Source organism: Barbus barbus (genome assembly GCF_936440315.1).
Source record: "Barbus barbus genome assembly, chromosome: 5".
Taxonomy (NCBI): domain Eukaryota; kingdom Metazoa; phylum Chordata; class Actinopteri; order Cypriniformes; family Cyprinidae; genus Barbus; species Barbus barbus.
This window is the reverse complement of record NC_136733.1, coordinates 4,266,648-4,292,421: the sequence shown is the minus strand read 5'-3', so window position 1 is coordinate 4,292,421 and position 25,774 is coordinate 4,266,648. Positions and strand designations below refer to the sequence as shown.

The 25,774-nt window shown below is 35.7% G+C and overlaps 2 protein-coding genes across 4 annotated transcripts; one reads left to right on the top strand and one right to left on the bottom strand.

Annotated features, from left to right (window-relative positions):
* Positions 1-233: 233 nt before the first annotated feature.
* LOC306869876 (iron-sulfur cluster co-chaperone protein HscB-like) lies at positions 234-9,165 on the bottom strand. The gene is made up of 6 exons (XM_079416804.1): positions 8,806-9,165; positions 8,451-8,547; positions 5,283-5,372; positions 890-1,034; positions 616-663; positions 234-474 (listed from the first exon to the last, which is right to left on the bottom strand). Exons 1-6 carry the CDS (start codon positions 9,132-9,134, stop codon positions 380-382), a joined length of 804 nt encoding a protein of 267 aa, XP_079272930.1. The 5' UTR covers positions 9,135-9,165; the 3' UTR covers positions 234-379.
* Positions 9,166-9,687: 522 nt separating this feature from the next.
* On the top strand, positions 9,688-22,676 carry LOC306869875 (serine/threonine-protein kinase Chk2-like). 3 transcript variants are annotated; one of them, XM_079416801.1, is made up of 15 exons: positions 9,688-9,799; positions 11,161-11,438; positions 12,823-12,947; positions 13,532-13,664; positions 13,844-13,934; positions 14,058-14,154; positions 16,833-16,886; positions 16,961-17,025; positions 17,309-17,408; positions 18,076-18,162; positions 18,360-18,523; positions 20,856-20,971; positions 21,100-21,185; positions 21,320-21,373; positions 21,576-22,676. In XM_079416801.1, exons 2-15 carry the CDS (start codon positions 11,186-11,188, stop codon positions 21,633-21,635), a joined length of 1,485 nt encoding a protein of 494 aa, XP_079272927.1. In that variant the 5' UTR covers positions 9,688-9,799; positions 11,161-11,185; the 3' UTR covers positions 21,636-22,676. The 3 variants fall into 3 exon arrangements, with proteins under 3 accessions (XP_079272927.1, XP_079272929.1, XP_079272928.1); XM_079416802.1 differs by having other exon boundaries at positions 9,697-9,799; positions 11,174-11,438; XM_079416803.1 differs by lacking the exon at positions 16,833-16,886.
* The last annotated feature ends 3,098 nt before the right edge of the window (positions 22,677-25,774 follow it).

The following is a 25,774-nucleotide window of genomic DNA, read 5'->3' as shown; positions in this document are numbered from 1 at the left end:
AGCTCAGTTTTTGACGAGCACGACTAAAGCATGCAAAAAAATCCCTTCAAGTTAGATTGCAGGATACACCAGAATCATACAGTATCAACAGACGTAATAATTTGTGCTCTTCTGAATTAGTCCAGTAAGAAATTAAACCAAAAACCCTAACAATGCCATAGCAACAAATGACAACACTGTAGCATCACAGAAGTGAGTTTTGCACATGTAAGAATGGCTTTTGACAAAAGATTAGAATAATGTACTTTATTTAGATACCAACAATAATCCAACAAATATACACCATTAACAATAAATATACGACTACAAAATCTTCAGTGCACAAGCGTGAATCTTTCACTGAGCTGGATTACGATTGCAAATGGTTTACAATTTTCCCTCAGCAACTCTCTGTAATTCTGTCTTTTACCTTCTCCTCTATATTTGTGAAGTACTTCATTTGGGCTAGGAGCTCTCTGGCGGTCAGCAGATCCCCTGTGAAAAGAGACTCATGAGCCAAACACAAAAACAGCTGATTTCCACTCGCAAGCCATGGAAATGTGCATGCAACTGGCCTTTGTGCTGAATTTCTGGCAAATTTGGGAGGTCGTGAGGAGAAGAGAGAGAGAAAAATACCTGTGTTCAGAGATGAATTCATCCGTTCAGTCAAGTCTTTCAGTTTCTCTGGTGAAAGGAAGTAAAATACAGTATATTAACAGCACGAATAAAATCGCACAACCACGCTGACTTTGCAGCGAAAACATAAAACCACAGGACCTTGGAACTTTCTGATGGAATGAATCTGGAGCCGCAAACGGTCACATAAATAAGCTGCGAGCGACATGAGTGGGCGCAGAGCAATATTTCAACAATCACTTCCGATTAGAGCTTTTCTTTCGAGCCTACACACCTCGTACAGACCGCCCGATAGCGCTGACCTCGTCTTGGCTCCGCGTCTCTGCAAGGCTCTCGTTGATCTCCAGGATCTCTAGGAGAAACGTGGGGTCCGCCGTGGCATCCGTACCTTCCTCCAGCAAAACCCCTAGCAGCTCCAGCTGCAGCAGAACATGCAGGGTAAAGCGCTACTAAAACAGAACTACAGCCTCTGGGCAGCAGTTAGAACAGACTACACTGTAACATTCAGTAGTCATAGACCGGTTAAAGGGCCTGTTTTTCAGTTAGCGCCCACAGATAAACTCAACCTATTTTTCTATACATGTCAAAGTGTAAAAATACAGAACATGGCAACAACTGATATATAAAGTGGTGAAAAATCTATTTGGGTTCTTAAAAAGTTCTGAATGTTACTGTATTTAATTCTGGATCGCTAAATTATTTGCATTGCAGGAGCTCACTTCATTTTTTTCTTCATAATTTTTGCTGAATGTATTTTAATAATCTGGTGTGAATGTGATTTTTAGTGATGCATGATTTGATTTGAAAAATACAGAAAAATACTAATCATGTGAAATATTAAAATTTTAAGAAACTTTTCTATTTTAATATATTTACAATGTAATTTAGTTCTGTGATGCAGCGCTGAATTTTCAGCATCATTACTCCAGTTTTCAGTGTTACATGATCCTTCAGAAATCATTCTAATGTGCTCATTTGGTCCTTATTATTGCCATTTTTATTATTTTTAAGGTTAAAAACAGTTTTGCAGCTAATACAGTCGTGGTCAGAATTATTGGTACCCTTGGTAAATATGATCAAAGAAGGCTGTGAAAATTAATCTGCATTGTTAATCCTTTTGATCTTTTATTTAAAAAATTCACAAAAATCTAATCATTGTTCATTGGAGAATAAGAATTTAAAATGGGGTGAAATATCATTATGAAATAAATGTTTTTCTCTAATACACATTGGCCACAATTAACGGCACCCTTTTATTCAATACTTTTTGAAACCTTCATTTGTCAGTTTAACAGCTCTAAATCTTCTCCTATAATGCCTGATGAGGTTAGAGAACACCTGACAAGAGATCAGAGACCATTCCTTCATCCAGAATCTCTCCAGATCCTTTAGATTCACAGCTCCATGACGGTGCTTCTTCTCTTCAGTTCACCTCGCTCATTTTCTACAGGGGTTCAGGTCAGAGGACAGGAATGGCCAGCAGAAGCTTGGTTTTGTGCTCAGTGACCCATTTTTGTGTTGTTTTTTAGGTTTGTGTTTGGATTATTGTCCGGTTGGAAGATCCAAACACGGCCCATTATAGGATTTTGAACAGAGTCAGTAGCTGGGTTTCCATCACCCTGTTTTAAAGCGCGAAACGAGTGATGGAAATGCCAAATTTCGAAAAAAAATCCCTTAATTTGCAAAAAAGTTTTTAACGCTCGCTTGAGGTGGTTTTTGACTTGTGCGAAAAAGGGTTAATGCGAATAAAGGGAGATGGAAACGTATTTTGCGAACAACTTCCTCCAAACATCAAAAAAGTCAAGTGACTTTGCGCTATGAGACGATCTCGCTATGATCACGCTATGATCTCGTTCCACAGCATCTGAAATGTTATGGTCGTTCTGAAATGCCTGAGAAAAGGCTATCATCAAAGTATTTCTGTATAATTGTCTTAAACGACTGTGTTCCCAAACAGCAGCATTCACCTCCGAAAGCAATGACAGCATTTATTGTGTTTCGTCTGCTTGCTCTTAGGCGCAATTAATTTTTCATATATGAAAATTATTATATTCAGTAGCTTATCCTAGTTTTCTATAGACTATTTAGTGCCAGTTTACCAGGAAGTGACGATTTTGTTCTCTTTGACTCGTTGGATGGAAACGGTGCTCGTTCTAGGGGTGGGCGATATGGGAAAAATATCATATCACGATTTTTTATAGAAATATCACGATTCACGATTTTTATCACGATTCTTTGTTAGTTTTACTATTTTGGTTTTACAAGTTGTCTGAGCATTACAGCCAAACTAGAAAGACAAAGATGCATGGCAGATATTTAGGCCAAAGTGGGCGAAGATAAAAAATCTGTCATTATTTTATTTTTCTTATTAAAAAATAAGAACAAAGATACACATTACAAATACACATAATATACAAATAAAACAAACAGTGCTTTATTTCCAGGTACAATAGGTGTATTTAGCAGAGCATTCAATGAAATTGAATGAACAAATATAAAAATAAAACACTAGATAGACTGATTCCTAAAGCAACTGTATTAAAGTTTTTCAGTCAAGAATAGTGAGTGATTTTTCTCTTTTGTGTTTTGTTGTTTTGTTAACGTTAAATGAATAGTTCCCCCACAAATTAATATTCTGTCATCTGTCTGTCAATTCTGTCATAATGTTGTATTTTTATACCATCATTTACTCAAAAGTTGTTTTAAACCGGAATGCGTTTCTTTCTTGTGCTGAACATTTATAAATGCTATTTTGAAGAAGGTGGAAAACCAAACAGTTGCTGGTCCTCAGTGACTTCCATAGGATTTTTCTTTCCTACTATCAAAGTCAATGTGGACCAGCAACTGTTTGGTTTTCCACTGAGTAAATAATGACAGAAATTAAATTTTAGGGTGAACTATCCCTTTAATGACAGTCGACAGCACGTTTAGTGTCCTGTCCCTTTAAGAGCTGCACGCATCTAATATACAGGCATGCATCCGTTTCTCTCTTAACTATTTACTTTCATTTTAGAGATAACCAACTCAGTCTGTATGTAAACCTTGTGTGTTTTGACAGTATTAGCGCAAAATATAACTTAGTTGAGTAATCAGGCGCTGTTAGACAGGCGTTTTAGTGCGCGTGCTTCAGGTGTATGCGCTCAGAACAAGCGCACGTCAGACCAGCGCGCGAATTAAACATTTAAACAGCAAGGCTTGTATGCAAATAATGTACTTTTGCGATCGCGAATAAGTGCAGTGTCCTGTCTGAGTAACTCTACTGCTATATGTCGTGTTGTACAGTATATAGAGACCGCGGCGCCAGAACTGTATTTGACAATGTGCGCGGTAGCGCGATACTACGATATTTCTTCAAAAGCAGATCGTGGAGACATTTTTATCGTCCACGATCAAAAATCGTCATATCGCACACCCCTAGCTCGTTCACAAATATTTTATGCGATATTCCAATTTTGCGCACAAGTTAAATTCGCAACTTTGGATGGAAACCCGGCCAGTCACTTGTTGATTTATCTGTTGGTATTTGATAGAATCCATGATGCCATGTGTCTAAACAAGATGTCCAGGACCTCCATCAGAAATATAGGCCATAGAATCATCTGACCATAGAAGCCAGTCCCATTTGAAGTTCTAGTTGTGTCTGATAACTGAATATGCTGGAGATTGTTTTTGGATGAGCGAGGACAGGGGTTTTCAACCTTTTAGGACATGCGCCCCCCCCAAGTGTGTCTAATTTCACTCACGCCTTTTTACTGTTTTGTACTATAAAGTGTATGGTAATTCAGAGATTTTACTTGCTAAAACCATAAATTTGACATTATTTCACAGTGCATTTAATGCATGTTAGGCCTTATGCAAATCACATTTTAACTTTATATAGTAAGTTAACTTACAATCTAAAAAAGCTGGGTTAAAAACAACTCTGTTTTGACTTAGCCATACAGTAATTTTTTGAACAATAGAGTTAAATAAAACTACCCAAAAGGCTTAAAATAAACCCAAAATAGGTTGTAAATTAAAAATCAAACACATAATTACTAGAGGCATCAGCAATAATCAAAAGATGAACATTTAAGCAATTCAAAAAATAATATTATTAAATTATTATTTATTCAACTGATTAATAATTGTTCATTTCCAGCCTATTTTGGGTTCATTTTAAGCAAGAAACATAGTAAATTTTAAGCAATAGTTGAGTTAAATAAAACTACCCAGAAGGCTGGGTTAAACATTTAACCCAACTGCTGAATGAAAACAACCCAATTGCTGGGTTTGTCCATATTTCACCCTGGAGCGCAGGCATGGTTTTTAACCCAGTATTTTTTTAGATTGCAAGTTTACTTACCATATACAGTTAAAATTTGATTTGTACAACTTTTAACACATGTAGTGTTAATGTGGAGGGTAGTTAAACGGTTTTCTACGTTTTTTTTCTGACATTTTTAGTCTTGTTTTATTATTTAAAAACATCTTTTTGTGAAATGTCCTACTTGGTGCTTCTTTCTTTAAAAGTACATGGTACTACGTTTGATATTTTGTCTGATATTTAATGCACATACGGTGTATTAAATTTTAGTGTGGCTTATGCATCCAAAGTTTTCTGGGGTCACTATATACATCCGTCAGCTGCCATATGCACAACAAATATTTACCAAACAAATAATTACCATGTAGACGGCCCGACTCAGAGGTTTCTGCAGCGTTCTGTAAGCTTTGTTCACCAGTGCTGATTGTTCTTCTGAATATTCCTGCTCTTTCTGTAAATAGGATCAGACCACAAAGTCATTCCAAATGAAAGTCATTCTTCTTGCGGGCTACAAAAACAATTTCAACAGCCCCTAAAGGCACAAGTCGCACAAAGCTCCAAAGTATAAAGCAACCTGAAGAATAATGTGATTGTGATTTTATGAAGTAACAAAAGAAGTGTTATACAAAAAGTCTTACTCTGCCCAAGTTTTCTAACTTTTCCAAACGTTATATAATTACTTACTGTCGTCACATTTATTTTAAGATATCATGACATGTTCTTTGTTTGCGGTAAGGATTTCCTCTTGGGAATGAGCAAAAAAACGAAACCCCAGCGATGCTGATAATTGTGCCGGGGGTTTTTTTTTCCCTGAAGGATCTGGCTGTGTGGGTGGATGCAGAGGGTCTGAGATTCATCAGGGAGGCATCAGGTGGAATAAGAGGTGAGACACCAAGGAAATGACTTGCAGAGGAGAAACATTTTCAGCTGTCAGAGCTGCCAAAGCCTAGAGAATCAACATCTGGCTTGCTGTTGCTGTCAGGAAACCCAACTGGTCTCGCAAAGCATGAACCAATCACCAAAGAACTGTCTGCTGCATTATAGGAACAATGATAAGCTGCATGTCTTTTACCGGAGCATCTAAATAGATATGGACAAGAGGATACTGAGAGTATTCTAGTACACAGTTTGATATATAATGCAAAGGAAAGGGGTTAAAAGGCGAATCTAAAAAAAAAAAAAAAAAAAAAGGTTAAGAATATGTAACACTGAGCCACATATCACAACAAAACTAAAAAGAACAAATGTTTTATAAATATTATAAAATATTTATTATATTATAAAATAAATAGAACAAATATTGTTCTAGAACCATACAATTTTTCAATTCCAATTATAACAAATAAAAAAATTAAATAAATAAATAAATAAAAAATATATATATATATATACACACACACACACACACACACACACTGTGGGGTATATAAACATACATATTTGATACACTGCCAATTTTTCAAGATTTCCCACTTACAAAGAATGGAGAGATCTGTAATTTCCATCGTAGGTACATCTCAACTGTGAGAGACAGAATATTAAAAACAAATCCAGAAAATCAAGATCTCGCCTCGTGGAGTATCAATGATCCTGAGAAAGGTGAGGGATCAGCCTAGAACTACATGGGAGGACCTGGTCAATGACCTGAAGAGAGCTGGGACCACAGTAACCGTTACCATTAGTAACACACTACACCGTCATGGATTAAAATCCTGCAGTGTGCGCAAGGTCCCCCTGCTCAAGCCAGCACATGTCCAGGCCCGTCTGAAGTTTGCCAAAGACCATCTGGATGATCCAGAGGAGGCATGGGAGAAGGTCATATGGTCAGATATATGGTCAGAGGGTGAGGATCCCAAGAACACCATCCCAACCGTGAAGCATAGGGGTGGAAACATCATGCTTTGGGGGTGCTTTTCAACAAGGGGGACAGGACGAATGCACCGTATTGAGGATGGATGGGGCCATGTATCGTGAGATTTTGGGCAACAACCTCCTTCCCTTAGTAAGAGCATTGAAGATGGGTCGTGGCTGGGTCTTCCAGCGTGACAATGACCCCAAATACACAGCAAGGGCAACTAAGGAGTGGCAACCAGGTAAGAAGCATTTCAAGGTCCTGGAGTAGCCTAGCCAGTCTCCAGACCTGAACCCAATAGAAAATCTATGGAGGGAGCTGAAACTCCATGTTGCCCAGCGACAGCCCCAAAACCTGAAAGAACTGGAGAAGACCTGATATGGAGGAGTGGGCCAAAATCCCTGCTGCAGTGTGTGCAAACCTGCTCAAGAACTACAGGAAACGTCTGACCTCTGTAATTGTAAACAAAGGTTTCTGTACCAAATATTAAGTTCTATTTTTCTATTGTATCAAATACTACTTTCATGCAATAAAATGGAAATTAATTAATCAAAAATCATACAATGTGATTTTCTGGATTTTTTTTTATATATATATATATTCTGTCTCTCACAGTTGAGGTGTACCTACGATAAATTACAGATCTCTCCATTCTTTGTAAGTGGGAAAACTAGAAAAATCAGCAGTGTATCAAATACTGTGTGTGTGTGTATATCTATATAGTAGAAGTTGCAAAAGTTATTTATACATAGTTTTATAGCAGTTAGTTTCATCATAGTGGTCATTATTAATCGTATGCTAATTTAAATAAACTTATTTAAAAATAATGGAAATAACAAAACCGCATATGTGTGTACAATGCAGTAAAAAGAAGTAAAACATTAATATTGTGAAATATAACAATTCAAAATAGCTGTTTTCTATTTTATATATTTTTCAAATGTAATTTCTGTGACTGCATTTTTTGGCAGAATTTTCAATAAATATTTAATTATCAATGTTGAAAACAGTTGAGCTGTTTAATATTTCTGTGTAAATTGTGATACTTTTCTATCAGGGTTCAAAGTTTTGTAACTGATTTCTAATAGAATTTCTAATCCTAAAAATCTTTACTGAAACTTTTGATCAACTGAATGTGTCCGTGCTTTAAATAAATAGTATTAATTAAAAAAAAAATCTTACTGCTCCCAAACTTTCAAGCAGTAAAATGTGTGTATATTATACTTAAATATGCTTTCATGAAATTCACCCTAGAAGACAAAAACCTTGGGTAACAAGCTCACATACTTTATCTTTATTCTTCTGTATATTGTCAGTAACTAACATTGAAGTTTATAATACAAACTACTCAAAATATATTCTTAGAATAAAAAAAAATGCAAAAAGAATATTTCTTAAGAACTATATTTTCATAAGAACTAGTGCTCTTTAGCCATAATCTTTTGCTATCCCTATAATTTACATGTTGAGCTGATATTATAGGTGAAAAGGAAAGTCCACCTGGTAAATCACTCATATTTGCTCATAATGAACATGGCCACCATATATTTTACATCCCTACAGTATCTTTTAGTGCTATTATGAGATATAAAACCAAACCAATAAACTATATCTCAAATAAATGCCCAGCCACTCAACATCAGACACTGTTAATATTCATATAATAAAGTCCATTACCGATGATTTCTGGCTGAAGTTGTCAGGATGGAGAGATCTTTGCAGCTCCAAGTATCTTTTCTGAAGTTTCTGGGTGTCCAAAGAAAATTTTTGTTCACTGAGGAAAGACCAACATATGTTATGTTTATGAACTACTTTAATTCAATCGAAAGCTGAAAGATATAGTAAAACTGTATCTGTCTGATCATGTAACAACTACTGTATCATCTATACTGTTTAATAACAATGTTTTGGCTTTTAAGTACAGAAAGTAAGTAAGGAATACAACTTTTTGGAAGCTCAGGACCAAGAATCCCTAAATGATGCATTCATAACAATAACAGCGATCTTTAAACCATGCCTACACTTAACTCACCAGTTCAAGATGTCAAAATAATTCGTCTTGCCATCAGGAGGTTGGATCATATTACAGGACGAACAGAAAAATAATTCAGCAGAAGATCCGCATTTCCAACAGAGTCTGTTGACCGTGACGGTGCTGAACGAGCTCAGACACAAGTGTCCTTTAACTGCTTTACAGTGAGAAACACCATTAATGTCTTTCCTGTAACAGCTGACAGCTCTCCCTGAAGCGAAACACGGAAGTAAGACGAGGTTCAGAAGTTGTCCGTTTGATATACATTTGTTTGCATGTTTAAATCCGTGAGATGTTAACAAAAATCGGAGTTTGTATAACGTTATCATGGTCACCCACAGAACGAAATGCGCGCTACTTCCTGTCAGGTAACGTTACACCGGAAATTCTGTCAAAATAAACGTTTGTATTTTAAAAACACTTCGACGTATTTATTTAATTATTTTTATTGGTTTGTGGTTATCCGTGAATAGTGGCTGCAATTACCAGAGAGACAGGGTCTATTATTGTTTGATCTCGAGGAACTTTATAACAACAAAAATATGTTGTAAAATATGACATTAACCCAACGTTAACTCAAAACTACGTTTGTACCAAACAGTTAATTTCCCTCCCACATTAGTAAAACAAGAAAAAAGGAAACCCTTTCTGTGCCCTGTTTGTTTTACAACGGAAAATGTATTGCACTATTTTCTACACTTGTATGTGCTAACAGCAATTAATAATAAATGCTATAATTGCTAATTACTGTTTGTAGTGCAATAATGCTTAATATAATTAACAACATAAAAAAATGCGTATGTCTATATAATTAATTAACATTGAATGTTTAATAAACTACATTTCCCGTGAGCCTCTACTCTGGCTTCTGATTGGCTGAATGATGTTATGGGAAGTTCATTGATGGAAACGAGTGGCTTTTCCCGGCAGATTTGATGAGCAGCTCACGCGGCCTTCTGCAATTTGCTACTTTTAAAAACAGGACTTGATTAAGGTATGCAGTAGGATATGAGATTGAAAAGCATCATTAGATGATCTGACGGACGTGTGAATTTCTATCAATGATTATTTCTGATGAAAAAAGCAACAACCCGTTTCCTCGGTCGCTAAAAGTACAGCTCGCGCTCTCAGAAGTAACCAACGTGCCTTTATCTGCAGAAAATAGACATGTCTTATCTAATCTATATGGTTCTTCAGTCTGTTTTCTCGTCAAGTTTCATTTGATTGCATTGGTTTCGGTGGTGCATGAAATTAGTCCGACCTAAAAGCCCTCAGAAAATGAACTTGGAAAGGTCACATGATGTAAAAGTAATTAATTTTCTTTTCCAAGCACATGATTTATGCACACATGTCAATTATGTGTCCGGCATTTCACCTGGAATTTAATAAGAATTTCATATAAGAATTGTTTGCTATATTTTAAATATAAATAAACGTTTTTCAAGTGGATTTATAAAGAATGGCATCTTTAATCTCTTGTTCTTAATAAACGCATGGAAAAGTGTGAATTGTTGTACTCATATTCACTTGTTTAGTCTTCTATTCATTAATTTTATGCATTTACATAATTTTTTGATTGTAGGGTTAAAATTATAGGAGCTATGAGATGCTAGACATTACCCAAAATTCAGCAAAACATTTTTTTGAATGTTATGTGCAAAAATATGCAAATAAAATGATGCATTCAAAGTCCTCTGGTAAATGGAATTAGCTTCGGAAAAAATATAATATTATTATTTAGTCATTTAGCAGACGCTTTTATCCAAATGAGGACAACAGAAGCAATCAATTGTAGTATTAAAAAAATTAAAAACAGATCCAAAGCTAAAACTTTATAAATACTACCTATACACATTTAAAAAATAAAGAAATTAAATAAAAATGACAAATGAATACAGCAAAATTTCAAAACTTAACATTTAAATGAAAAACAAAAAATAAAGCTAAAATAATATAAATATGACTCAGTACTTTTAAATCCATGAAGTACTGCCAAAATTCTTGGATACAGTTTTCAAAATAGTATAGTATGTACTGTATACAGTCATGGAAAGCCTGGAAATATCAGGAATATTTAAAAAGCATAATTCTAATCATGACAATTTCTGTAGTGAGCAGGTTTGAAACTAAAATATTTCATTGGCAAAAATTATAAATATATTTTTCCATGCGCAAACGGCAAGAAATCACATGCAACATGTTGACAATGTAACATGCATACTGCTGTTTGAAACATTTGTCATTAGAGTGTAGACTGTGCAAAATGATGTGAGCTGTAAGATGATATTCTATTTCAAAGGAGTTTTGGGCTTTATGCAGCTATTGACTGTTGTTGACATTTTGTTAATCTTTCAGTGTGTACCTCCAGAGTAAAAACATCATGTCTGAGGAACCTGGACCCAGTGGTCAGTCCCAATCCCAGACCCAGTCCCAAACACAATCACAGCCTGGATCCAGCTCCTCATCCGCCCCAACGTCATCAAGCCAGGGCTCTTCCTCAGGCTCAGGGACTCTAAGTTCTGTAGATACAGTGCCGGTCCAGGAACTACAGTCTATTCCTGAAGACGAGGAGGAAGTCCAGCCTCAGGTGTGGGGCCGCGTCATCCCCTTGGTGCATGGATTGAGTGTGCTCAGTTAAGTGTATTATCTTCCTTGATTTAAGAAAGTGAGAGCATAATAATTAGTTTCCCAAGGGTTTTTGAACAGGAGCGGTATCAATAACAAACCAAATAGGTTGCATTTCTGACCTCTTACCATATGTATAGTAAGTTTAATCATGTTTAAAGCATTCAAATAATTAATAATGGACACGTCTGTGTTTGGTACAAGTTAAGTGCTACTGACAACATTTGCGATGTAATTTTGATACCACCGAATATAATTTTAGTGTTTTGAACATGGAAAGCTAGTCAGAATAGATGCTTAATGAGGGAAACTCAAATAAATGATGAGAGCAACAGAGAGGTTTTTGACCAAAAGTCAGTTCTCACTTAAATCGTTGTGTAATTTGCACTTTAAAAAAGAAAAACGTGCAAAACGATGCAATTAAAATATGCGCAATATGAGTAAAAGACTTTAAGTAAAAAGGGTGTTTGATGGGCTTTGCATGATCTGTTGCAACTAAAATATAAAACATAAAATATGAAAGTAAAACTTATATTCAATATATATTCAAAATAGCACACTAGCATATAATAGATTGTATTTCTGACCTCTTACCCTGTGTGTATTAGGGGTTATCATGTTACGAAGCAGTCAAATTGATACCACTGAAGATAGTTTCAGTGGTTTGAACATGTTAAACCAGTAACTGACATATGTGCAAGGAGTCCCCAATAAGGACATGACGTGGCAAACTACACCTATCAATAATTCAAAAGCATATTTGTTTATACATGTTTATCTGCTTAGCAAAGCATTCCCAGCTGAATTAATTTTAGCCTCCTATTTCTGATTATAAACACTCGTAAACACTGGTCACATTATATGTGTATTGCCCTAATAGTGGCTTGCTTTGTTTGTTTTAAGGTTAAATTTTAGTTGTTGTTTTTGGGACATTATGCCACAAATACTGTCAATAGAGCTTGTATAAAATACGGATCATTCATTTAACAGTTATGAGATCGTTGAGCTATTATGGTATAACAGTAATATGGCAAGTGGCTATTATAGTATTTATTAATATTTTGAATTAGCTTTTATTTTTGTATTTTCAGATTTCATTTTAATTTTAGTTTAAGTTTTAGTAATTATGTGCTTTTGTCTTTTATTAGTTTTTTTTTTTTTTTAAATCTATTTAGCTTTAATTTTTTTGTTAGTTCTTCAGTTATAATGTCTTTTCAGTTAGTAGTCAACAAGTAGGCAGCATTTCTCATTTTTATGTAGGTTTTGTAAGTTCAGGTTTTATTAAGTTTAAGTTAAGTTTAGGTTTTATTTCAAGTAAAAAAAAAAAGAATATTTAACAGGTTTATTTAACAATAACAGTACTCAATATGGCTTCTTTTTGATGTTTTCCAGATTGCGTTAAAAACCAGTATGTCTTTGGAAGGGATAGCGCATGCGATTACAGTTTCACCAACGCCATTGTAAAACGGTCAACACATTTCAGGACGTACAGCAAGAAGCACTTTAAGATTTTTAGGGTAAGACCAATATTGAGTAGCTCTTTGTGACACTAGTTTTTATCATTTTTTTCTCATTAAAAAAAGATTGAATTTTAAACCGCAATAGGGATGGGGCATGCGCATCTCGTCAGTAAAGCCGGTTCCTTGATTAGCGCTAAATCTCCATCACCTGTTTTCAAATGGAGCGGCATTTAATACACGGAGCCGTAGTTCACTGACAAGCTAAGCAATTTGCGTTCATTGTCGAAGGCGATATATCTGCAATAATGAAAGCGATATTGCGTAGCTTGTCAGTGAACTACGGCTCCTTGTATTAAATGCCGCTCCATTTGAAAACAGGTGATGGAGATTTAGTGCTAATCAAGGAACCGGCTTTACTGACGAGATGCGCATGCAACCAGATGCGATATATCGCCCATCCCTACCGAAATAATCGAACAGTACTTTTATAGAATATCTCCAAAATCTCCCTGTTGTGAGACAATTTCACTCTCTGACCACGTTAACCATGGCTGACTGTGGAAAGCTCGTTTCTACATCAGGTCTAACTCAACACGTGGCCTGTTTGACTTTTTTCAGTTTTACTTTTACTTCTGTTTCAGGATGAGAATCTCGTCTACGTCGAGGACCTCAGCGGTAACGGCACATGGGTGGACGACGAGAAAATCGGAAACGGGAAGCAAAGCCTTCTTAGCAATAACTCTGTTATTGCCCTTGCAGAACAAAAACATCAAGGTTAGTCATTTAGGTGATATTTTTTCAGGAGTTTATGAAACGTAACCTACAGTTCATACAATAAATCACCTGAAAATTATCATTGTGACGTTATTTTTGCATATAAATGAAGTGTCTAAAAAAAGGACATAAAAACTGCAGCTCTAAACTCTGATTTGATTGGTCCTTTTTTCCCACAGTTTTTATGTTCATAGATAAGATGGGGGACGATCAACCTAGCCTTCCTTTAGAGTTCAGCAAAAAATATCACATAGCACGAAAGATTGGAATGTAAGTTAACTTCAAAATATCATGTACAGAGTTACTCTAAGCTTCATTATGCATTTATGCATTTCTTACCACACTGACAAATATTTAGCAGTTTATTGTACCTCTGTTTGTGTTTTCTGACAGAGGCGTCTGTGGTGAAGTTAAGCTTGCCATAGAAAAGGAAACCTGTAAAAAAGTTGCTCTGAAAACTATAAACAAACACGACTTCCCATCAATAGGGGTAAGAGAACTGGATGAATGTATACATTATTATAAAATGCGCATAGTGCTTATGATACATATTATGATTATAATACTTTAATGCCTTATAATCCACATTGAGCAGTGCAAAAATATATTTAGCAATGATATTAAAGATCAGCCAGTTGACAATCAAAGATTTGGGGTCGTTCCTTGTTTTCTCCTATGCTCACCAAGCCTGAATTTATTTGATCAAAAGTAGAGTATACAGTAATATTGTGAAATATTATTACAATTTAAAATGACTCTATTCTGTAATGTAATTTATTCTTGTGATCAAAAGCATCATTACTCCAGTCTTCTTCAGTGGCACGTGATCCTTCAGAAATCAGTCTAATATGCTGAAAACTGAAAACAGTTTTTTAATATTTCTGTGGAAACGGATCCATTTTTTCAGGATTCTTTGATAAATAGAAAGTTCAAAAGAACATCATTTATTTGAGAGATTTTTTGTCATATCATAATTGTCTTTACTGAAATGTTTTGATCAATTTAATCAGTCCTTGCTGATTAATACAATTTTACATCAAACTTTTTTTGAACAGTAGTGTACATTGCTTCATGTGAAAATGATAAAAGTTGTATATATACATCGTAGTTGTTATTTGAAGCAGTGTTGGGCGATATGCTCAATTTTCATATCATCCTATCGTCAGCATGTGATGGTGCCGATACACAATATTATCCTGCAAAATATTAACCCTAAATTTATTTAATTATTTATTTACTTAGTTTCATTACCAGAGAGTGAACCAACTCCAGCATAAAGCTAAAATCAGCCTAGTGTTTTTAATATGACTGAATTTGTATTTAACATAACAATTTAATAGAAACATTGTAAGTTACTAATCATAATGCTTACATTTCCTCAGTTATTCAAAAAGCAGCTACAGAAAATGAGCAAAGAACATTTACATTTCCAAGGAACATTAACTTTCTAGCGCCCTTTCTAACTTTCTGTGACCCTGGAGCACAAAACCAGTCTTAAATCGCTGGGGTGTATTTGTAGCAATAGCCAAAATTACATTGCATGGGTCAAAATTATTGGTTTTCCTTTTATGCCAAAAATCATTAGGATATTAAGTAAAGATCATGTTCTATGAAGATATTTTATACATTTCCTACTGTAAATATATCAAAACTTCCTTTTTGATTAGTAGTATGCATTGCTAAGAACTTAATTTAGACAACTTTAAAGGAGATTTTCTCAATATTTAGATTTTTTGCACCCTCAGATTCCAGATTTTCAAATAGTTGTATCTCGGCCAAATATTGTCCTATCCTAACAAAACATACATCAATGAAATTATTATTTATTCAGCTTTCAGATGATGTTTAAATCTCCATTTCAAAAAATTGCCCCTTATGACTGGTTTTGTGGTCCATGGTCACACATGCACTTTAAAAAACACTCCCGCTACAATCAGTGAAGCGATCTACACTGTATGATAAATCTCTTATACTTACATTGTGTGTACATCTGCCCTATGTCGTTTATGATGAGAGGATTTGCAAGAGCTGAATTCATTCCGAACAAAACTCATCTGAACGCCTCTGATTGGCCATTGCATTCATAAGCTCAACATAATCGTGTGTGATTGGTTATAATGCCAACTCGGTAAAAATGCAGAAAAATAAATATAATGGAACAGATAGGCCCTAATATTAATTATTATTATTAGCCTGATGATAATAATAATCGTCAAAGGCATCAGCCATAGATATCGGCAATACATGATACTATCGTGTATAGGCTCAACTAGGGGTGTGCGATATTGGGGAAAAAATTATATCTCGATATTAACTAACCTGCAGTTACAAAAGCATAAGGTATTGATATTTGAAATTATTTTAAAAATGAAAAGATACTTTAAATGTGAAATCAAAATCGCCAGTAGGTGGCAGCAAGCCACTGTTAACAAGCGAGTCATTGCGACTGAACCGCATCAGGAACGAATCACCGGCATGCTGCTCAGAGACGTAAAACAGTGCTATAGCTGTTATTTTATTTTTAAATTTTTAAATTATTTTTAGTTGGCGAAATGAAGCAAAAATAGGCAATATGGTGTCTAAAAAGTAAGTCTCTTAACATTAACTTATTGTTTTTTGAACTGTCGTATAAAATCAATATCACATTTGTAATCATGCTTATTTTTGAAGAGAAAACGGCACTCTTCGTGTGATTTTAACTATATGAAATTATACATTTTCTGCCTCCATATCTTGAATTTTGTGATCGTTCTTAATGCATTTTAATAGACTGAATCATGCGGTGAAAAAACATACTCTAAATACGCATGTGCACTGTTTATCCCATACTTTACGTAAAGTATGCGTGCACTCCATAGGTGTTTTGTTTGGTTTTTGCAAAATACTTGATAATGTCAAAATGCACATTGTTAAAACAACAATTATGATATCATCGCAGACGATATATCGCACACCCCTAGGCTCAACCCTAATTTGAAGTTTTTGCTGTTATACTAAAGATCGATATGGTTGTTTTCAATTTAGAAAATGTTATTGTTGTGAGATCTATTTCTTGAGAATTACTATTAGCTGATGTGTATCCATTAAAAAAGATTTTGATCGTACATACTAATGTTTAAAATGACTCATACCTGATTCATTTTCAAATGTTTTGATTGTGTTCCACAGACGGCCACACGAAATGCAGAACGTGAAATTGAAATTTTAAAGAAAATTGATCATGTAAGTCACGAATGAGTCTTTAAATAATACAGAGCTAAAGATCTATAAATCTCATCTTTTTCTCTTCCCTGCAGCCGTGCCTGATCAAGACAGAAGATTTCTACCAGACAGAAGATTCTTACTACATTGTTTTGGAGTAGTAAGTTCCTGTGGTGTTTTGTTGGGGAATAGTTAGCAACATGAACTCGCAGGCCAAATTTACTTGGGTACAGATCATTTCTACCTGTATGTGTATTTTTAGATCCTTTAAAGAAAAGTTGCCGTGAGTTACTAGACAAGGAAACGCTTTTTGAAGCACTGCATGTTCTTACCTGTTCTACACAATTTTCTGTCTTTTTGTATTTTTATAATTTTTTTTTTTTTTTTTACAAATGTTTTAAACATGTCTTTTGATTATTTCATTATCTCTGTGCTGTGAATAGTGTTGAAGGAGGAGAGCTGTTTGGCAGGATCAAGGCCAAGAAACAGCTGGAGGAAGAAATCGCCAAACTCTACTTTTATCAAATGCTCAGGGCTGTGGAGGTACATCTTTATGAGAGATGCTTCAAATGGAAATTTTATTTCAGAATTATTTGAATAGAACGTTCAAAAGAAGATAAAGTCGATAGAAAATATTTGAAATAAAAATATTGAAAATATTTTATTTGAAATAGAAATCTTTTGATTGATTGAAAATATCTTTACTGTGACTTCAGATCAATTTAATGCATCCTTGCTGAATAAAAAAAAACTTTTTGTTAAAGGGGACCTATTATGCTCCTTTTTACAAGATGTAAAATAAGTCTCTAATATCCCCAGAGCGTATATGTGAAGTTCAGCTCAAAATACCCGATGGATAATTTTTTATAGCTTGTTAAAACAAAAAATTTCCCATTTCAAAACTATATTAATGAAGGTTGTTGTAATTTTTTCAAAAAATAATTAACAAATTTTTATGCCCATTACTTGTGTGCAGAATCTCACGCCAGTGTGCTTTTAAAGGAAAAGCGCTCCTCAAGACAGAATGCATTTAGCAGATGCTTCTATCCAAAACAACTTAAAATAGTGGTGCAAAAGCAGTTTGTCACAGAACAAACAATATTCATACAGTGTATAATGCCAGGTTTATTAGAAAGCTAGACTAGGAGACAAGCTATAGCAGAGGTGAAATGCAAAGAAAAAAAAAAAAAATGTTTTATATTCTCTGCAGTATCTCCACAATAACGGGATCATTCATCGAGATCTCAAGCCTGAGAATGTGCTGCTGGCTTCACATGACGACATCTGTTTGATTAAGGTGTGTTTGCTTGAGAGTTTTGAAACTGACGTAGCTTTAGCCTCAGACTCTGACATCGTTCTCCTTTAATTGCAGTTCCAAAGTTCAGAGATCCAGCCAAGCCTTTGTCTTTGTAGTTGAAACAGGATGCACAGAAATAATCCTGAACCCAAAATAACCTGCTTTCCCCACACATGTGAATTCTCAATGCTTTGTAGATTACGGATTTTAATCAGTCCAAGATTTTGGAGGAATCCTCCCTGATGAAGACGCTCTGCGGGACGCCCACATATCTCGCCCCGGAGGTGTTCACACACGCTGCGACAGTAGGATATACAAAAGCAGTCGATTATTGGAGCCTGGGGGTCCTACTGTTCATCTGGTTAGTGGAGATTAAAGTTGAATAAGTAAATATGAATCAGTGGAATCCAGCATTACTTTATTGCAGGGGTCGGCAAGTAAGTTTGGCATCGGGCCAAAAAAAATCCACCACTAGATGGCAGGCCAGAACATAGTCGAAGGATAGTTTAAGATATTAATTGATGAAAAGTGCAACCAGAATTGCCTGTGACTGACTGTTACAATGTATTTTATAACTAGTAGTGAGCTGTTACTCTGCGTAAAATCCTGCGACAGTCATTAACAAAAAGCCACATTTGTATCCGATCAGAGTATGTGAGCGGAGTGGAGCGTCAACACTTTCCCCGCGCATTTAATAATTACTCTGCTCCCGCTCCACTCCGCACTCGCTGAAATCAGAAACACCGCTCTGCATCTACTCTGAAGTATTTCAGTATGTTTGAAATATCACGGCGTTTTAGTGCCACGTTAAAAAATACAAAAAAATCTAAGATTACGAGATTAAAGTCGTAATATTTTGAGAATAAATTTGAAATTAAGAGAATAAAAGTCAAAATATTACGAGAATTAAAGTCGAAATGTTTCGAGAACAAAGTCGATTTGTGCATGCGAACGGCCTGGATTGGGAGCACAGGGAGAAGTTGTCAGGTCACCGGAATTTAGGCCTATTTGAATATTGTTGCGTCCGAGCGGCCACATCATCTTACTGGGATGAGGAAGAGTCAATTTTAAGGACTCGCAGAAACATCTTAATATCAAGAATAGGATATTTATTAACAGACTGAACAGGAACAACATCAGCTCACACACTCAATCGACATTTCTTTGGGGGGCGCCATAGTAGCTCTTATTTAACCCTTTTTTTTAATACACTACAATATGTGGGATTATTAGCAGAAATCATCCCATGTGTCATATTTGCGGGTACAGTATGCTTGGAAATAATATTTCATGTCTTCCATTGCACTCGTTATTTGTAGTGCGCCAGCCACCCAATAGCAATCAGATTTGTGCTTTTGGTACTTTTAATAGGCTATAAAACAAAGTCTGCAGCTTTCAAAATCAGTTTTATAGCGAAACACAAATTATGTGTTTTACATTAATGTGTTTTTCAAGCTCTTTAATGATCAGATCGCTGTATTTATGTGAATCAAAGTATACTGTTTTCTTTGTGAAAATTCCACCACCTACTCTGCAAAAACGTCTGTGGCGTCCAAACTTTCATTCCTCACATGTAGCCTGTTTAATTAATAAAACTTTCTAAAGGTTGAAGTGTACTCCAACTCGTTAACATATGTTAGCCTATATTGTTTTCTTTTCTGAGGTATAGGCTGTAGGCCAATAGGCTTGTGACTATTCACAAGCTGTTTTATTCATGGTATAATACAGTAAATGATTGGACATAATATTTAACGTCTTCCATCCATTGTTTGTAGCACGCCAGCCACACAGTAATCGCAATAATTTTGTGCTTTGTTGCTTTTAAAAACACAGCTTTCAAATTCTGTCAGTTTTATCATGAAATACAAATTATAAATGTGTTTTTCCTCTTTATTTCAAGTTTATAGCAAGATTTAAAAGTGAAGGAACGGATGTCATGAAAAAAAGAGTATAGCCTAATTTATAATGAAAATGTCTCATTATTGTAATCGGAAAGATTCCGCTTAAACTGAAGCGAATATAGCGATCTGTCACGCCACATTAAAGAGTGTGAAAAATATAATATACGTATTGTTTGTATTTCGCTATAAAACTGACAGATTTTGAAAGCTGAGACTTTGCAATATCTGCCAGTGCTCCCAGTCCGGGCCGTTTGCATGTGCAAAAGGCTAGAATATCTCATATTATAACTTTCGCCTTTATTCTTGAAACATTTCGACTTTATTCTCGTAAAATTTTGACTTTATTCTTGAAACATTTCGACTTTATTCTCGTAGTATTTTGACTTTATTCTCGTAATTTCGCCTTTACTCTCGAAAGATTATAACTTTAATCTCGTAATCTTAGATTTTTTTTTTTTTTTAACGTGGCACTAAAACGCCATCGTACGTTTCCGCCACTGAATAAAAAAAATAAAAAAAGGGTATTGCGACTTTACCTCACAATTCTGACTTTTTTTATATATGTATAAACTCACAATTGTTAGTTATAAAGTCAGAATTGCAAGTTAAAGTCCAGTTTTTTTTGGGGGGGGGGCTATGTTCTCAGAATTGCGAGTTTATATCTCAGAATTATGACTTTTTACGCAATTCTGAGAGAAAAAAGTCAGCTGTCAGATGAAAATATTCAAAACTTGTATGAACATATGAATGTGGGATATTTTTTCGTAAAACTGTGTGTGTCTGTATTGTCAGTTTGGGTGGTTATCCTCCGTTTAATACCGAGTGCTCCACCATGTCTGTGCGTGAACAGATCATTAATGGCCATTACCGTTTCATCCCATCTCAGTGGAAGAAGGTCTCAAATGAAGGTAATGTGTTTGCTCTCCTTTGACAATTGGATAGTTAAATAGCATGTACTTCATATCAGTTTATATTGTCAGAAATATTTGAACTTAAAAGCATACAGCGTAAGTTATATTTTCACTTTGTCTTTCAGCCAAAGATTTGATCAAGAAGCTCCTGGTTGTGGATCCCGAAAAGCGTCTGAGCGTCGAAGAGGCACTGACACATCCGTGGTTGAATGTACGTGCATTATTGAGCATTATTCAACTAGTATTGATAGTTGTCAACCTTTAAATAGCATTTGAAATGTTATCACTTTAAGTAAAATAATAAACAGCAGTCAGCAAATGTAAAAAATTATATTTGTGTAACAGGATGACGAGATGAGAAACACTGCAGACCAGCTGATGCGGTGTAAAACATCCAAGGTACAACAACAAAAAACACAGCGCATGAGTGCATGCAGATTTGTATTCAGGATAAAGTGTTAAAAAAAGTGTACAGTAGTTGTAATTGTGTTCTATTACAGGAATTCAAATATTTGCTTTCAAACTGTATTACAACATTGTCTAGATGCATGCTGATACATTTGTCATCAAAAATTAAATGTGATTTTAATTTTCATCACAGAAACGTAAGGCAGAAGAGGCAGAGGGTGAACCATCATCCAAGAGGAAACCTGGGCCTTGACTTGCACACACTTTTTTTGTTTCCTGGTGGCCTTTTAAAAGCTCTTTCCTGCGACCAATTCATCCTGAACGTCTAACACTGTACTGGCTTTGTAAATATGTATTTCTACCATTTCCTGTGTCCAAAATAAAATCTTTTTAAATTTTCTACTCCTCTGAGTTTATTACTTTTAACTCATCAAAAACCTTGTTTCTTCATTTAGCAGACAATTCTAGCAACATGCAAAAATATTTTCTTTCTACTTGTATTATGCAGGGATCGTATGGGTGCTGGAAATCCTTGAAAGTGCTTGAGTTTTAATGTGGTGTTTTCCAGGTTTGAAAAGTGCTTGGATTTTGGATAAAGTGCTCAAGACTTCTTGAAGTTTGAACCATGTTTTCCTTTCATTTGTCACCCTTCTGTAGAATGCTATCACATTTTAATAGCACAATAATATCTGATTTATCATGTGCATGTAAACATGCAATTTACCTCAGTTGTAAAGCGATGGAAAATGCTTGAAAAGTGCTTGAATTTAAACTTAAGAATATTGGTTTTCAAGAAAAAAAGTGTTTTTCGCATTAAGCATTTTAGAATACCCCTTTTTTGAATCCTCCTAAAAATAAGCTGTATTTCTTCCCTCCTGAAACCTTTTTTTCCTGCTGCAAAATCCCGCAGGTTGAGAAGATCTACGTGGATTTTTCAGTCCCGTTTTAGTATTATTCCATCTTGCTCTGGTGTCGTAGTCTATTTTCTTCCAAATTCACACACACATGCTTCTGACCTCACCTTGTTGTGCTTTTAAACTGTAACTGTCATTGTTGATTACAACAAATAATAATAATCAGGGATGGAAATTGTTAGAGCAGTGCTGGAGGAATTAATTTCGAGGGGGAACATAGTTCCAGTTCAAATTTTGAATATTTTTCAGGGAAATTAAGCTATAAATTCTCAAGGGGAGCAGAAAATGTAAAAACATTTCATTGTTGCCAGACAAAGCTGTAGTGCAGAAAAAGGGTAATGTTATGACATTTGGAATGAATAGACATTGTAAGATTTTCTAAAAATAAATAAACATTAAAAAAAGCCTCAGGTTTTGTGCATTTAACTCTAAATGACTGGAATGATATAATATATTGCTCTAATACGATTCAAATAAAGATGAATAATGGCTTTCAAAATAAGGCTGAAGGTTTTTGTCTTAACAATAGCCAAATTTAGGGGCTATTTCTCATCATTTTTGTCATAAATTTGGGTACTTATGGTTACCAGCATTTACTGTCAGTCATGCAACCCATCTTATGATGAAGAGCTTATTGCACGTCAATCGAGACTTGATTACAGATATTCTTGCGCAAAAAATATCAATGCAAACGGCTACATTTAAGAATGTATTTATTTATAAAAGAAATGACACATTATTTAATTGTATGCATTATATTTGTGTGATCATGGAGTGTATTGAGAGCAAAAGATATGTATTTGTGAGAAGTCAGATCAGTTACAGTAACAGAGTTTTTACTGATTTTTGGGCAAAAATTTCAGTGTATCTAGGCTAAGTTAACGTTTCTGAAGTAACTTTTTGGTCTGACATGCTGTTTTCTCATTTGCTACATGTATTCCGGACATGAAAGTCAATATTGCACAACTACAAATGCAAAAGTTCCTGCTACATTTATGTGTGGAACTGGCACAGCTTTAGCAGGGTACTGAGTGGATAAAATCCTTGTTAGAAATCATGTTTTCCCTCGGGGGACCCCGCTCTGTCGCTGGACCCTTGGAATCGTCCTAACACCCAACCACACCTCCTTTGCTGCGCCCCTGTGCAGGGCAACCGTGCCGTAGGCTACTAGCTGGGACATCCTGTAATTTGGTGGAATTTTAGACATGTCCTTGTGTCAAACCCTTAGTAAATTCCCCACACACACACCTTAAATCATCGTTACCCCATCCCAACTGAGTCAGGAGGCCTTTATGAAAGTTACGTGACATGTGGCCAAGTATGGTTACACATACCCAGAATTTATGGTCTGCATTTAACCCATCCTAAGAACACACACACAGTTGTGAACACACACACACACTCTGTGTACACACACCCGGAGCAGTGGGCAGCCATTTATGCTGCGGCGCCCGGGAAGCAGTTGGGGATTCGGTGCCTTGCTCAAGGGTCTCACCTCAGTCGTGGTAATGAAGGTGGAAGAGAGCGCTGTACATTCACTCCCCCCACCTACAATTCCTGCCGGACCTGAGGCTCGAACCTTTTGGGTTACGAGTCCGACTCTCTAACCATTAGGCCACAACTTCCCTCATGTCCCCTTTATGTGAACTTGTTTGTTCTCTCTGTGTTCTCATGGCTTTCCCCCAGGTACTCCGTGATTTGAAGATGTCTAGGACGTCCTGTGATTTGAAGATGTCTGGGACATCCAGTGATTTGGTCAATTGTAAGCATGTAACAAATGGGATGTCCTGGTCCTGTATCAAACCCGAAGTCAGTCTTTCAGCCCCTGTGCGGTGGGAGGGACATTCTGAAGGATTCTGCTGAGCTGGAGGAGTCGAGTCCAGTCAGCACTCTCTGACTCCTTTGATGAAGCTCACTCTGTTGTCTAACAAATAAGAGAGAAGTTCGCGGCTAAACTGTCTCCCTGTCCAAAACAAGCCACTCTGTAAAGATGTTTCAAAACTAATCACAATTAACATGACAACGTGTTTCTGCAGTTTACTTTACGGGATCAATGATGTATCTGTCTGACCAATGCAGTTTACTCAATGTATAAACTAGTTTTTATGTTTGTGCAATTTGTAACACAATATATGTGCAACATACTAAGCCATTTTGTTGGGAATTATGCTGCATTCTCATGTTATCTTAAATACGAGCTTCTTTGTCGGAAATTGGACATGAATGTCCTTAGAGAGGCCTTATATGGCCAATTTCCGATTAGGAAACTCGTATTTATGATAATTCCAATAGCACGTGAATGCAGCATTAATCTAATGGCTTCAATAATTGTCATAAATTTTCAAAAGCAGTAAATGTAAATGTAATTATTAGTGACACAAAACTGTACAAACATATATAAAGAAAAGTGGTACAATGTTAAGACAGTCAGGATCAATAGACTTTCCTAAAAATAAAACAGAGTGAATAAAAAACATACTCAGTTGTTGTTGTGGGTCTTGACTGGAGTGATAATATAAAATACTGTTAAAATATAATAGTGAAAATAAAGATGAATAAAGAATGCCTCACACTCCATCCCAGTAGGTGGCGAAAGATGCACCTAAAGCTGGTTTGCCAACTTCCATTAAACGTCAAAGAAGAAGAAAAAGTTAGGGATGCGTAGATATTAAAATTTTAGCCAAAAACAAATGTTTGCAAATATTTTCTTATCAATTTTAATAAATCCATTTCAGCATCAATCAAAAGTTCTGCCTGTTTGATTAGAAGAAACTGATGGTTTTTGCCTGGGTTTGTACAATCATGTAGGCTACTGTTTTAATTTTGTGTTCAGGTATTAAAAGAAACATAAATATGTTTATTATATGTAATGTTTTATATTCCACAGAAGACATATTTCCTTAAGCACCAGATTTGTGTTTGTAATAAATTAAAGCAAACGCAAATAAATAATACACATTATAATAAATTAAATCAAAATACATTCCATACCCAGAAATGTATTTATTGCAGCCTCAGTCGTCAGTGTTATATTTCTGAGCAGGATGGTGAGGGGACTGGTAATGGTGCTGTAATCCTGGATGAATCTTCTATAAAAATTGGCAAAGCCTAAGAATCTCTGGAGTTCTTTGATAGTGGAGGGTACCGGCCAGGTTCGGATGGCCTCCACCTTCCCCTCGTCCATTTGGATGCCACCACTGTTGATGATATAACCCAGGAAATGTACGGAGGGTTGATGGAATGAGCATTTCTCGGCTTTGAGGAATAGATTAAATTTCCTGAGTTGTTGTAAGACCTCCGCAATGTGGTGGCGATGTTCAGCCAAGCTCCGGGAGTAGATGAGGATACCATCGATGTAAACTAGGACGAACCTGTGGAGATACTCCCAGAGCACCTCGTGCATAAAATCCTGGAATACTGAGGGGGCGTTGACGAGGCCATATGGCATTACCAGATATTCGTAGTGACCAGTGGGTGT